Raw genomic sequence first — 13336 nt, forward strand, 5'->3', positions numbered from 1 at the left:
AGCATAAATCTCACAGCCTTAAAATGGGACCTGCATTTTTAAGTCACTTAGCTATTAATCCTGTTTGTTTTGGACTTGGTAGCAAATCCTTAGTAACTCGAATAGTGCACAATCAAGTACCTAAGTGCCTTTGAAAACCTAATTCTCATACTTTCTGTAGTGACAGATGCCATGACAGTTTAGGGGCTTGATTCACTTATCTACAGAGAAGCTGGGAGAAGCAGACCTTAGGTATATGTTTACTCAGTCTCCATCGTTTATTAGATGAAATATTAAGATTTCTAGGAATTATGAATACTAATTTCTGTCAACTTAACTGGATTTCTCTCAGAGAAAAGAGGACCTCCAGCTCATCACTGAAACACTGTCATCTGCCATCATCTTTAATTTTTTGGTATAAAGATTTTTAACAAATGGCTATCCCCAGTCCCTAATTTTTGCAGGATTACAAGCTTTGCTTCTTATCTATAGGAAGTGCAGAAGAATTTAACTACACACGAATGGGTGGCAGCACTGTAATAGAAGGAGTTGATGACAGAGCAAATATGGTGGAAACGCAGAAGACATTTGCCTTACTGGGTAAATTCTTGGGGATGTATATTCAATAGATTTTTCTTTTTTTTATGAAATGGGCAAAAGTGGTTTGTTTCTGAACTATCCAAAATGTTAGTAGTAATTACCAAAATAATTTCTTTCATAGCTTATTGATTGTACTGTTGGTCTGTTTTAAAAGTACTAGGGAGGAGCAATTAGCAATTGGTGTTAATTGTTAATGGTCAGAATCACTGATGACTGGAGTCTTCTTGGCCCTTAAGCTAACATGCTGTGACAGAAGTGGAATTGGAAGCTTCTTTGCCCCTGTGTGGCTTATGTGAAAGCCAAATTAGACTTGAGCTGGCACTTGGGGAGGTACAGGAATTTATGCCTAATCTTTCATGGGATCAGACAGGCAGAAAATTGGCAGAACCAAGGATTTGCATAGTACTCCTCAGAGATGCTGTACAATTCTTGGCTACACAACAAAGCAAGTAGCCCATCGTTGTTCTATTTTAATTAATTGTACTGTTTCTGGGTATTTAAAATAATTGAGAATTGGTTTTTTAGGTCTGAATGGGGATTTTCAGATGGATGTTTTTAAAATGCTGGCAGCAATCCTACACTTGGGCAACGTGGAAATAGCAGCTGCTGGAGATGAAAGATCATCCATCAGTGTAAGGAAGTAGCTCATTCAGATACCAACATTTTCTATTATATTCTGTGCCAGAAGTCCTTTAGCAATAGTTTCTCTCATATCTGGGGCTCTGAGCAGCGTTAAATCTGGTGTACTAAACTTGATTGATTTCTCCATCTTCATCAGTACAGAGGCACAGCCAGAGTCAACACAGATGCTGTTTTGTGCCCAAGTTCAGAAAGTCTTAACAAAAGGCAAAATGTGGCTAAGAGTACCCCATATCCAATTGATCCACAGCTGTTGGAAAAGCCATTTGGGACTCTCTGCAGGATACAGGAAACAGAGCTTTGTCAAAGCTTCTCAGAATGTGTCCCAGCAAGCTGTGCAAGTCTAAAAAGCAAGAACACCTAAACACAGACTAAAGTAACTTTCTTTCAGTGTCTTAATCCGAAGCATCTCACCCAGTCCAAGTTTTTCTCTCCTGTATCAGGAGTTCTATCCAGTATTATTTGCTTCAGCTCATCTTGGTATTTTGCCAGACAAAGTAGTAAACACAGCCCCTTGTCTATCTAAAAATAAAAATCATAGCTTGATGTCAGCAGTGCAGGGATTTCACTGTCTAGACAACAGTTAATGTAATAAATGTAATCTAATAATATTTACTTATCTTTTTTAAAGATGGAAGATAAACATCTCAATATATTCTGTGAACTTCTGGATTTAAACTGTGACAAAATGTCCCGATGGTTGTGCCACCGAAAGATTATCACAACCTCAGAGACTGTAATAAAGCCAATGACAAGAGCTCAGGCTGTTAATGCAAGGGATGCTCTGGCAAAGAAGATCTACTCTCATTTATTTGACTTTATTGTGGAAAGAATTAACCAAGCTTTGCAGTTCTCTGGCAAGCAACATACTTTTATTGGTGTTTTGGACATTTATGGGTAAGACAGTCTCTGGAAACAAATTAGCTTCTAAGTTGTGCCTTTTCTTTAGAGTCGATAAGAGGCATTTTTCAATTTGTGATGCTAGTGGATTTGGAGGGGGGTTGTTTTACTAAAAGATCCTGGTCATATATGTTCTTTAGCATCCAGAGTAGTGGAAATGTTCAGCTACTATAAATATTAGTATCTTTTGTGAATGAGGTTTAAATTTAACTTTCGATATGATACTTTTAAGTTTAACTCTGGATTTTTTTAGCTCTGTTATGTGTGGTAACATTAACTTCTAAAGAAGTTTTGAAATGCCTTAACGTCTTCATTAGTTTTATGGCTAGTTAATTTTCTTGGAAACATTAGGATAGCCTTGAAATCTTTTAAGGATACTACCATTTGATTTTGATGTCGAGGGATTTTTTCTTTTCTTATTTGAATTGTGTTTCAGATTTGAAACATTTGATGTGAACAGTTTTGAACAATTTTGTATCAATTATGCTAATGAAAAGCTACAACAGCAATTTAACCTGGTATGTTCTTTTATTTGTTACAGTTCTTTAGCTTACTTTACTTCATTTGCTAATAATGGATATTAGCAAATGCTATTTGTGCTTGAGTAATGGATATTTCTGGATAATGACTATCCAGTAATAAATAAACTTTTTTTTACATGTATGCATAAATACACATATACATATGAAAATTTCTGAGTTTATTTTCTTACAAGACAGACATGTAATATAGTCCAAAATATTTTTTCTGTCTTATGTATGCAACCATGCACATGCACACACTGTATTTATTTTCTTCCTTAATTGTTGTAACCTTACATTTGCATAATTTTCACATATCCAGCATGTCTTTAAACTTGAACAAGAAGAATATATGAAGGAAGATATCCCATGGACTTTAATAGACTTCTATGACAACCAGCCTGTCATTGATCTTATTGAAGCTAAAATGGGAATTTTAGAACTTCTGGATGAAGAGTGCTTGGTAATTTAAAAATTCTTGCATATAGAGCTCATAGAAAAAAACCCCTACATAATATGTTCTGCTCACTAGCATTCTCAGGGGTCACATTGTCCCCATTTGCAGGTAGCATCCTCTCAGGACAAAATTATTTATGACTCACCAGAGAATTAACTCCAGTCAGCAAATTTGTGGATTAATACAACCTTCTTTCATAAAGTGATTTGCTACAGGGAGCCACTGATTAGTTTGAAGACACAAAAACTGATTGTTGTCAGGCCTTATAATTCGTTGAAGATGTTTTATTGAGAGTATTTATTGATAGTAAGTGTTTTTGCTGCCCTTAACAGTCCAACAAGTTTGCTAAAGAGATCACCCTTCTCATTTTTACAGTTACCTCATGGAAAAGATGAAAACTGGCTTCAAAAGCTATATAATAATTTTGTCAATAAAAATGCACTCTTTGAAAAGCCGAGGATGTCAAACACGTCTTTCATCATTCAACACTTTGCTGATAAGGTAGAGTGTAAACAACCCAGTAATGTTTCACCATGTTTCTAGGAATAGCTCATTCAGAAAAGAAACAGAATTAGAAAATAGGAAATATTAACCACACTTGTTTAGAACTTCTATAAAATTGATCTTCAATACAAAGCACTATTTATTTATTGGTAATAGTGTCTGTAATGTGCCATTTAAACATAAGAAGTGCTTAAGATAATGAACTTGAGCGTATAAAAATAAATGATCAAGATAAAAAGCAGAAAAAGAGTAGAGTGTATAAATAGAATAGTTACAATTGTAGCCCATACACATTTTAATCTCAGTTATTTACATTTCAAATGTAGTATTCCTTTTTTTGATATTTTGATTTGAAACCATAGAATAATGACGAAAGGAGGAAAGAAATTCCTAATGAAGGCAGAAGGAAATTGCAGTTGATAGTGGATTCTGACAGTTTGTCTTGCTTCTGAATTTACAATATGCATGTATATAATCTTGAGATAATGGAACTGGGAAAAGAAGAATTTCAGCCATCATATTTCAGACTAATAAAGAACTCTTGGCTACTACAGCTGAGAGAGTAAAAATTATTGTTTTGCTAACAGTTTATATGTTGCTGAGAAGTTAATGATTTTGCCTGTTTGCACAGGTAGAATATAAATGTGAAGGATTTCTGGAAAAAAACAGAGATACAGTACATGAAGTATTGATTGAAATCTTGAAAGAGAGCAAGGTTTGTGAACAATCAGTAATGACTAATTTTTTGAATATCTGATTTTACTGGAATTAATTCAGATCTGGTTTTAAAATATTTGTTTTGATATAAAATTTAGTCTTAATTTTTATTAATATTATCCAAGGATATATTTTTAACATGAAAATAATATAGAATATGAAAAACCACAGTGTTCAACTTCTTTGTATATGTGCATTTACTTTGCCAGTTATGTTGGAGGTTTTTTTAATATCTGCCTTGAAGGCCATTTTGTAATCCTTGTAACTGAAAAGCTTTTTTTTCCTGTAGTCATTGTGTGATAGGTAGTTTATCATTAACAACTGCCTTTGTTTATTCTTCAAAAGAGATTAAGAGAATGCCAGGGCAAGGAAAACATCAGATGTCTTATGTGTGCCTGCCACTTCCCATCTGCTGGAAGGCCCTGTCCCTTTGAAGTCCACAGCCTTGAGTTAACTTAAGAAGTTAACTTCATCTGACCAGAAAACATAATCTTGAATTACATATTGTGAAAATATAACCTTAAGTGGTCTTATTTTTAACTCTGCTCTGTGTTTATGTCCGTATTTGCTCATACTGAAATAACTTTTGCAGGCTGCCTTAACAGCTGCTGAATTTTGTCTGTGAAACGTGTAAGTGCTTTGCAACAGACTCAGAATCATTCCAACTCTTTCTTCAGTTGTTGTTTGTTTGTGGCTTAAATACCCAGTTCCAAGTCCTGCAATACTTGGCCTAAGCATTAAGGGGTTTGCACTTTATGATATAGTAAATGTAGTTTTTATTTAAATGTTGCTACAGTTACACAGTATTTAACTCTGATTCTTTCACCACACTTTTAGTTTCATCTGTGTGCAAATTTTTTTCAAGACAATCCAGTGTCCGTTTCACCTTTCAGTTCAACTATAAACATCAAATCTGCAAGACCTGTTCTCAAATCACCCAACAAACAGCTCCGGACAACTGTTGGCAGTAAGGTACTGCAGAAACGTGCTGGTCTATGGTGCTTGTGCTTTTGGAAGTGTACTGGGCAGTCTGAGAGTGTGATACTGGGTCCTGTTACTGTTCATGGGGGACTGTCCAGTTTTCAGGACAGCCAGAACCACCCACAGTGCAGTGCTTCAGGACTGGGTTATAAGTAGGTGTGTTTGACTTACATGTAGGAGACTCCTAGGTTCATCAAATTAAATTTCCTGCATTTAAGATCTAAACACTAAGAATATATATATATCCCAGTGTCCAGCCAAAACCTAATAAATAATTAAAAGACTAAGATTTGACTTTTTGCTTAGCTGGAAATGTTTCATCAGCAAAACTGTTATGTCTGGTATTTTCTAGTTCCGGAATTCTTTGTCTTTGCTTATGGTGACACTCAATGCAACCACCCCTCATTATGTACGGTGCATAAAGCCAAATGATGAGAAGTTGCCTTTTGAGTAAGTATGTTAGTGGTGTTGAACTGTTCTATTACCTTTAAAATTAGGAGTATTTTTCCATTTCACTGTAGCAACGTCAGGAAGTTAAATTCTTATTGTTGAGCAACTTCCCATATGGAACATATTTCTCCTTTCAAGATAACTAAAGTAAAAAAAAAAATTGTCTTTTTACAAAAACAGAATAATTCAGTAATAGTTATTGATACCTTAAAAATTCTTTATTATCCTAATATTTTTCAAGTTGTATATTAGTGTTTGTGTATTTATCAGAACACTTTTGGGGGTAAGGTTGCCCACCTTTGGTTTAAGTTGATGGATATTTTCTATGGTATGGACTAGCACCAGTTTATATTCAAGGAGTAAAACCCATTGCTGTTTTCTTTGTGAACATACCTTTTGTCCACAGAAGTGTTTAAAAGAGCTTTAGAAGTCAGAAAAAGTGTGAACAGTGTTGAAATAGAAATCCAGTTAGTAGAATGGTTCTAATTATTACAGCATGCCAAACCCAGCAGAAATGTAAAATATAACTCTGCTTTTTTAGGTTTGATTCAAAAAGAGTTACTCAGCAGCTACGAGCCTGTGGTGTTTTGGAAACTATTCGAATTAGTGCCCAGAGCTATCCATCCAGGTAGGGGTGGCAGTGAGCCTCCTTGTGTCAAAAAATATTTAGTTGTCTGTTAAATGAAATTAACTAGTTAACTCTTAATTTTCCAGGTGGACTTACATTGAGTTTTTCAGCCGTTACAGCATTCTTATGACACAGCAGGAGCTCTCCATAAATGACAAGAAGCAGATTTGCAAGATTGTTTTGCAGCGGCTAATCCAGGTTAGTTTGTGTGCACCAACCCACAGATGTACTGCAGCTTCTATTAGCAGTAAAAGGTCTCTTTTGCCCAGAGTAGTATTTCTCCTCAAATAGGAAAGATATTTACATTATTACTGTTTTTCCTGATTTAGTGTGCTGTACATAGGCTTGTGAGTCAGTAACCTTGTGTTGTGACACAGTCATGATGTGGCCGTAGACAGAGAATTTAAGCTCTCTGTGCTTAACATTATCACTTGCAAAATGGAAGATATTCTATTTATATTTATAAACCAGTGGACAGTAAACGGTATACATTTGTCAAGTATTACAAGCACAAGAGGGCTTTTGATGGTGGAATGCAGCACAGTGGAGAACTGTTCTAAAAATGTTCTATTTTGCACATCGCTCCTATTTGTTAGATGAGCTGGTAGTGGTGAGGCTGGTCCCAGTCAAGCCAGCAACTCAAGTCAGTGTGTCAGGAGTGAGTTCAGACTCAGGGATGTTTAACACCAAACACAGGCACACTTGCTGCATAGCTCTGGCACAGGCCAAGGGTAAGAGCCTGAACTTAAAAGCAGCTTCACCCCTGAGTTTTTGCTCTCACAGGTCACTGATTCAGGGCCAAAATTGTGCATCAACAGGTAGTGTTGAGCCCATGGAACCTTGGGAGACTTGTAGAAGGGGGTGAAGAGGTTGTTTTCAAGGCTTTGATGATAAGTCCAAAGCCTCCCTTTAATTTTAGATCACTAGTGTGCAACTTTTGATGTAATTCTCTGGGTCTTTTCCTGCTAAGTGGATTTTCTCCCCACATACTCTTATCTACAAAGAGGACAGAGAGGATATTCTTCTTTAGCAAGATCATGTCATTTCAGAAGAGCTTGCCTGAAATGACAATTTATAAAAGGAAGAGAATGTCTGGGCTACAATAATAAACTAAAAACTTAATATATCTTCTGTTTTCTTTTTCAGGATCATAACCAGTATCAGTTTGGGAGAACAAAAATTTTTTTCAGAGCAGGACAGGTTGCTTACTTAGAAAAGCTGCGATCAGATAAGCTGAGACATGCATGCATCATGATCCAAAAGAGTATTCGAGGCTGGCTGCAGAGGAAGAAATACCTTCACACAAAGCAAGCAGCTGTTACCATCCAGCAGTATTTCCGGGGGCAGCGGACAGTTCGGTACTCATGGCTGATAAATGAATTTGCTGTTGGGGTGTGTCTGAAGGCTTACCTTCAGGGCCAGAGAAGATATCAGGGAGCAGAAAGGAAAATCAGTTTGTGGGGTCTACAAATTAGTATGCACAAGTTATTGCAAGGAGTTATGCAACAGAGAAACTGCACCAGTCATTCACAAAACAGTCTGAGAGAAAGATGGCTCTATGTAGGCTTGGAAATTTTCAAAAAGAGACCAGAACAACAGCTTGGGGACAGATGTTAAAGGTTGTGGATAACTCCCTCTCCTTCACTTTGATTGAAGAAAAAGCTGTATTTTAGATAGCAAATGCCTGTTTTCAGTATCTTTTGTTTGTTTTGTTTTCAATATCCTTTTTCAATATCTTGTGTGTGTGTGTGTGTGTGTGTGTGTATGTGTGTGTATGTTTGATTTGACTGACCAAAGGAATGAGCACTAGAAATCTAATGTGACCTAAGTAAACTTTGTTGTCTTTTGAATCAAGGCAAGCTATAACTGCAAGAAATCTGAAGCAAACGTGGGCAGCTATAACTATTCAGAAATACTGTCGGGGTTACCTGGTCCGTAGACTTTGCCAGCTCATCCATGTGGCTGCTGTAACAATACAAGCTTATACAAGAGGATTTCTAGCAAGAAAAAAATATCAGAAGGTACAGCCTATCAAAAATTTTATTTCAGTGACTAGAAACAGCTGTTGCTCTATAAGAAAAATGGAGACAAGGACAACGATCCCCAATACTTTACCTTTTGCATGTCTAGTTCTCATATCTTCTACTCTGTTTTTATATTGCTGAATCACAGTAGATACCAAGAACTTTGTCTGGTTTATACTCGATGCAGATCATTTTGTGTGATTACTGCAGTGGCTCAAATGTGTCTGCAGTCTGGTAATTTCAGTATTTTGATACGCCCATGAGAAGCATCGTGCTTACCAGTGTATGTAGACTCACAGACTGTTGTAATTGCTGCTGATAGAGCCATAGATAATCAGAGACAGATGTGAATATTTTATTTTAAAGATGCGTGAAGAACAGAAGGCTGTGGTCCTTCAGAAATACGCCCGTGCGTGGCTTGCCAGGCGCAGGTTCCAGAACATTCGGCGCTTTGTATTGAATATCCAGCTCTCATACAGAGTGCAGCAACTGCAGAAGAAGATAGAGGAACAGGTGAGGGAAACCAGTTTATGATTTGTACTGATTTCTTTATCATATCTGCCCTGGTAAAAGTGCTTTTGTTGACTAGAGGCTTATGTGAATTTAAATATCTGTATGTTACTTGAGAAGACAGGAGAATATGTAAGGGATATGGTCCCTTATAATAAAATACTAGACTTCCTACATCCAGGCTAGAAAGAATCCCCTAGGGTTTCCTTATATTTGTGAGTTAGTTATGCAAATGAGAAGAATCTGCAATTAACTTTTTTTTTAATAGTTTCTTAAGTAGTCCATCCAGTCTCTGGATGGGGTTACTTGTTAGGATGAAGGATGTGTGAGATACTGCTCTGGTGCAACATATTTAGTAACTTTTGGGAATTCCACATTATGTTTATTTGGCAGTTTATTTTTGAGAGCCACACCAGCCAAGTCATCTTTAAAATGGTAGTTTTAATCTAATTGAGGGAGACAGTCCCTGGTTGAAATAATCGTGACTGGTATGGGATGGTGAGCAGAAGTAGGTCAGGTGTTCCCTTCAAAATTCTATGAAACAGTTTCAGGTGTGCATTCTTTTGTTTCCTTTTAACCTGTCCTGCTCATTGTAGAGTAGAGAAAATCATGGTTTGCTGGAACGATTGACCAATTTGGCTTCAGCTCATATGAATGACACGGATACAATTCAGAAACTCGAAGCAGATCTTGAAAAGTTAACTGCTCAAAAGAGAACATATGAAGAGAAAGGGAAAAAGTATAAAGAGGACAGCGAACAGGTAAATTATAATTGCCATCTGGGTGCTTTTATTTTTAAATCTTTTTTTTTTCAGTTACTGGATTTATCAGATGCATGATTTGAGAGTTGCTAGGTAACTGTATTTTTTGTGTGTATGTGGGAGGCAGCAGAGAAGGAAGGAAGTCCGTAGATGCTTGTTAAAATGTAACATCTTCTGTGACCTATTTCTTCCTCCTTTGTAATTTGTATGTTATGCTTGCTTTTTGTGTGTACAGAAAATCTTAAAACTTGAGAATCGGAATAAAGAATTACAAGAACAGAAAGAGACCTTAGAAATAAAGCTTCAAGAAAAAACTGAGGAAATGAAAGGTACAATAACTAAAGGGAGTTTCAAAGGCATTGTAGTGGGGTAAATTTGTAAAGTCAAGTTTTCAGCAACAGTAAATTACTTTTGTATTAATAAGAGCAATATAAATGCTGAATTTACATTAATTGAAATTCATGTTTAGAATGTGTAGTGCAAATGCTTTTTATTTAATAATTAAATTAAATTTGCTCTTTCAATAGCAAAAATGGTCCTCCTCTTATGCTTTCTGTCTCATGTACATGTATTCCTTCAAAGTGTAGCTTCATCCTTGGTTCCTTTAATATACTCCTTTTAGGAATCTAGCTTCAAAGGACACAGGCAGCACATGTGATCAAGTATACTTTAGAGGAATAACAATTTGGTGTTTCAGAACCTTTTCTATTCTATAGCATTCCTTATGAAATGTGCTGTGATAATTTTTGGCACTTGAGAGAGTAATTTCAGCCTCAAAATGTGTTAAGGATTACTTACTTAAACAAAAATTTCTCATTGTGGTCATACTGTTTTAATAAATGTACATAATTGCATGAAAGTCTTTGAGACATTGAAATATCTTTTGACAGAGAAAATGGATAACCTCACAAAGCAGCTCTTCAATGATGTACAAAAAGAAGAAAAGCAGCGAATGTATGTAATCTGAATTTTATTGCTTTGAAACAGCATTCATTTTTTCTCTTTCCCTACCTTTCTTTTTCCTGCTGTAAATGTTATGTTGACATCCCTTATCAATCTATCCCAGTTCTTGGACATTAATGCCAGTCCTGAAGTACTTCATGCAGAGTTTAGGAAAGCACATGCTTGTTTGTAGGTCAGTCATATGCAGGAAATAATGATGAGACTGTTCCTGCTTTTGCAGTTTCCTGTCTTTTCATTTGTCTTTCTAAGAACTGAAAGGCAACCTTGATCTGATGGTTTCTTTAGAAATATCCTCAGAATTTGGTCAGGACTGGAAGAGCAGCTGCTGGCCATGCCAGTCAGAATTCCTGTGAAGTGAATTTTAAAGGGCAGAATTGAAATATTCAGCATGAGGGAAAGATATGAAGGAAAGAACTTTTTTCCCCCCTTTGGTATTTCATTTGCAGTAGTAAAAACCCTGTTATTTTTCAATAAATGGTTGTTGCTTTGCAGCATGCTTTTCTTGGATCAAGTACTTATATCCCAATAACTCTTTTCCAGTGTAAGACAGAGAACCTCAGGTAGCAGAAAAATGCTGTTTTCTGAATTGCAGAATGCAATCAATCACAGTCCTGAGGTCTGGAAGCTGTGTGATATTCCAGCTCAGTCTGATTTCAGCTGCCAATTACTTCAGATTGTACTAAGAAGACTTCTCTTGCTAGTTTTTCTGTTTTGCCCATTATCTGTATTATGTTGGAAGCCAGTCCAATCCAGCAGGGACAAGTGGAAAATGGAAAACTTCTTGCAGTGTTTTACTGAGCAGGACACAGGGCTTTCTGTTGCTTTGTCCCTCTTCAGTGCTGACTGTGGCCATAAATGTGGTGGAAAGTTCCTCAGGCAGGCTAACTCACAGAGTTAGAGAATTAGCCTTGAAGTGGAATAAACTCAGTTTTGCCTTTAATTCCATCCCAACATCTGAATTACATGTAGTGAAGTCTATGGACATTCTTCTCCAATTATCATCCATTTTGTAGATTGATTCTGAGCATATAGGATAGCATGTTCAAGTAACTATGGTTCATTTAAGTTTTCTTCAATGAGACACGTCCTTCAAATTAAAACTAAAACAAAGCCCACTCTTTCACTTATGAATGTAGAAAAATAAAACCACCTTTCCTTTGTCTTCTGTAGGATACTTGAGAAAAACTTCCAAAATCAGAAGCAGGACTATGAAAAGGAGATTGAATTGCTCAAGGGAGAAATTAAGATTCTGAAAGAAGAAAAAACCCAGCTACAACATCAAATTCAGCAAGAAAGTGTCATTCAGGATGGGTTGAAAATGGAAGTAGGACAGCTTACAAAACAAGCACAGGTGAAGCATGACGCATATTTCATTTTGGAGTCTTTGCTAGATAAAACAAGTAGAGAATGTGCATGTTTTATTTATTGTTTATCTTCACTAATTTTTTTATCTTCAGTGCACTTTTAGAACAAGTTGTAATTAATAAACTGTATTTGATACACCACTATGTAGCATTGTGTTCATGTAGTACACAGTACGAGTAAGTTACTGCAGTGCATGTTTTCAAGAATAATTGTGCTTGAATATTTATGCATTTAAATCTGTGGATCTTTTTTTCCTTCCTTTTCCTGAGAATGTATTTGTTTCTCAGGGGATTTTTCATAAATATAGTTTATAAACTGAACCTGAAAATAGTACTTTTGTGTAAAGTCACAGTTTTTTCTCTGAGTCAATTCCATGGCACAAACACATATTTTTTCAGTACATCACATTTTTTTTCTGCTCTGATGCCTGAGAACCAGATACTTTAAATACAACACATTTCAAGCCTTTTACCGTATTAACCTGTTCCTAATTATAACTATCTTTATGATTTAATTGTTACTCAGCCCTTGGTTTTCACTCCTTGTCTCAGTCTGTAATTTTTCTCTGATTCAGAAAATACCTGAGTTACAAAAGGAAATCGAGCTGCTACAGACGCAAAAATTGGATGTGGAAAAGCAGGCCCACTCACAGAAGCGAGAACTGAGGGGTAAGCTACACACCAGATAATGCAGAGAACTTACCAACTATGACATGAAGACTGTTTAAATTGATTTCTTCTGTGTTAGCTTTGACAAAACTCCAGTTCTCTTTCCCGTCACATACTGATTTCATTCTATTCATCTATTTACTCACATGGGGGGAAGAAAGACTCAACAGGTGAGTTTTGCAAAGTGATCACTGAATACTGAGATCCAGTGTACCCCTTTGAAAAACCTCTGATTTCAGGCATTTCTCCTTTGTGTTTAAAAATCAATGCTAATAATTTAAACTTCACTTAGAATTTAAACTTTGCTTAAAGCTTAACAAATATCTTGTAGAGACCTAAGAATATGGAAACAGTACATTATCTGATGAAGTTTTCCTTCATCTTTAGCCTTAGGTCCAATAATGTCAAATATGCTTAAATAACTTTTTGAGTTGGGCTCCCTTTGGGAAAAGGTGCTTAGGAAGCACCACTGTTGTGGACTTTGTTCAATGATACCAACATCATAGAGAAAACCTGTATCTGCAGCATTTAATGTAGTAACCTAGCACTACATGACAAATTATCTATACAGCTCTAGCAGTTGTTCAGATTCAGACTGGAAAGGTGTAACTTTGCACTGAAAGTTTGATGTGTTTAGAAAAAAAAAGCAGTGTTGGTGGTACACCAATC

The 13336-nt window shown here is 36.2% G+C and overlaps 1 protein-coding gene across 1 annotated transcript in view; it reads left to right on the plus strand.

Annotated features, from left to right (window-relative positions):
- The window catches only part of MYO5C (myosin VC), a 31067-nt gene that overhangs the window by 6302 nt on the left and 11429 nt on the right, over positions 1-13336 (plus strand). Inside the window, exons 8-26 of the mRNA XM_027688697.1 lie at positions 472-579; positions 1105-1211; positions 1850-2115; positions 2555-2636; positions 2962-3102; positions 3472-3597; positions 4232-4315; positions 5155-5289; positions 5651-5748; positions 6290-6376; positions 6463-6574; positions 7523-7734; positions 8232-8397; positions 8767-8913; positions 9507-9671; positions 9907-10000; positions 10562-10625; positions 11805-11985; positions 12574-12667. Of these exons, the coding sequence (XP_027544498.1) occupies positions 472-579; positions 1105-1211; positions 1850-2115; positions 2555-2636; positions 2962-3102; positions 3472-3597; positions 4232-4315; positions 5155-5289; positions 5651-5748; positions 6290-6376; positions 6463-6574; positions 7523-7734; positions 8232-8397; positions 8767-8913; positions 9507-9671; positions 9907-10000; positions 10562-10625; positions 11805-11985; positions 12574-12667 (2469 nt within the window). The remainder of the gene's footprint in view (positions 1-471; positions 580-1104; positions 1212-1849; positions 2116-2554; positions 2637-2961; positions 3103-3471; positions 3598-4231; positions 4316-5154; positions 5290-5650; positions 5749-6289; positions 6377-6462; positions 6575-7522; positions 7735-8231; positions 8398-8766; positions 8914-9506; positions 9672-9906; positions 10001-10561; positions 10626-11804; positions 11986-12573; positions 12668-13336) is intronic.

This window comes from Neopelma chrysocephalum, unplaced genomic scaffold (genome assembly GCF_003984885.1).
Source record: "Neopelma chrysocephalum unplaced genomic scaffold, ASM398488v2 Primary Assembly neopelma1_75, whole genome shotgun sequence".
Lineage (NCBI taxonomy): Eukaryota > Metazoa > Chordata > Aves > Passeriformes > Pipridae > Neopelma > Neopelma chrysocephalum.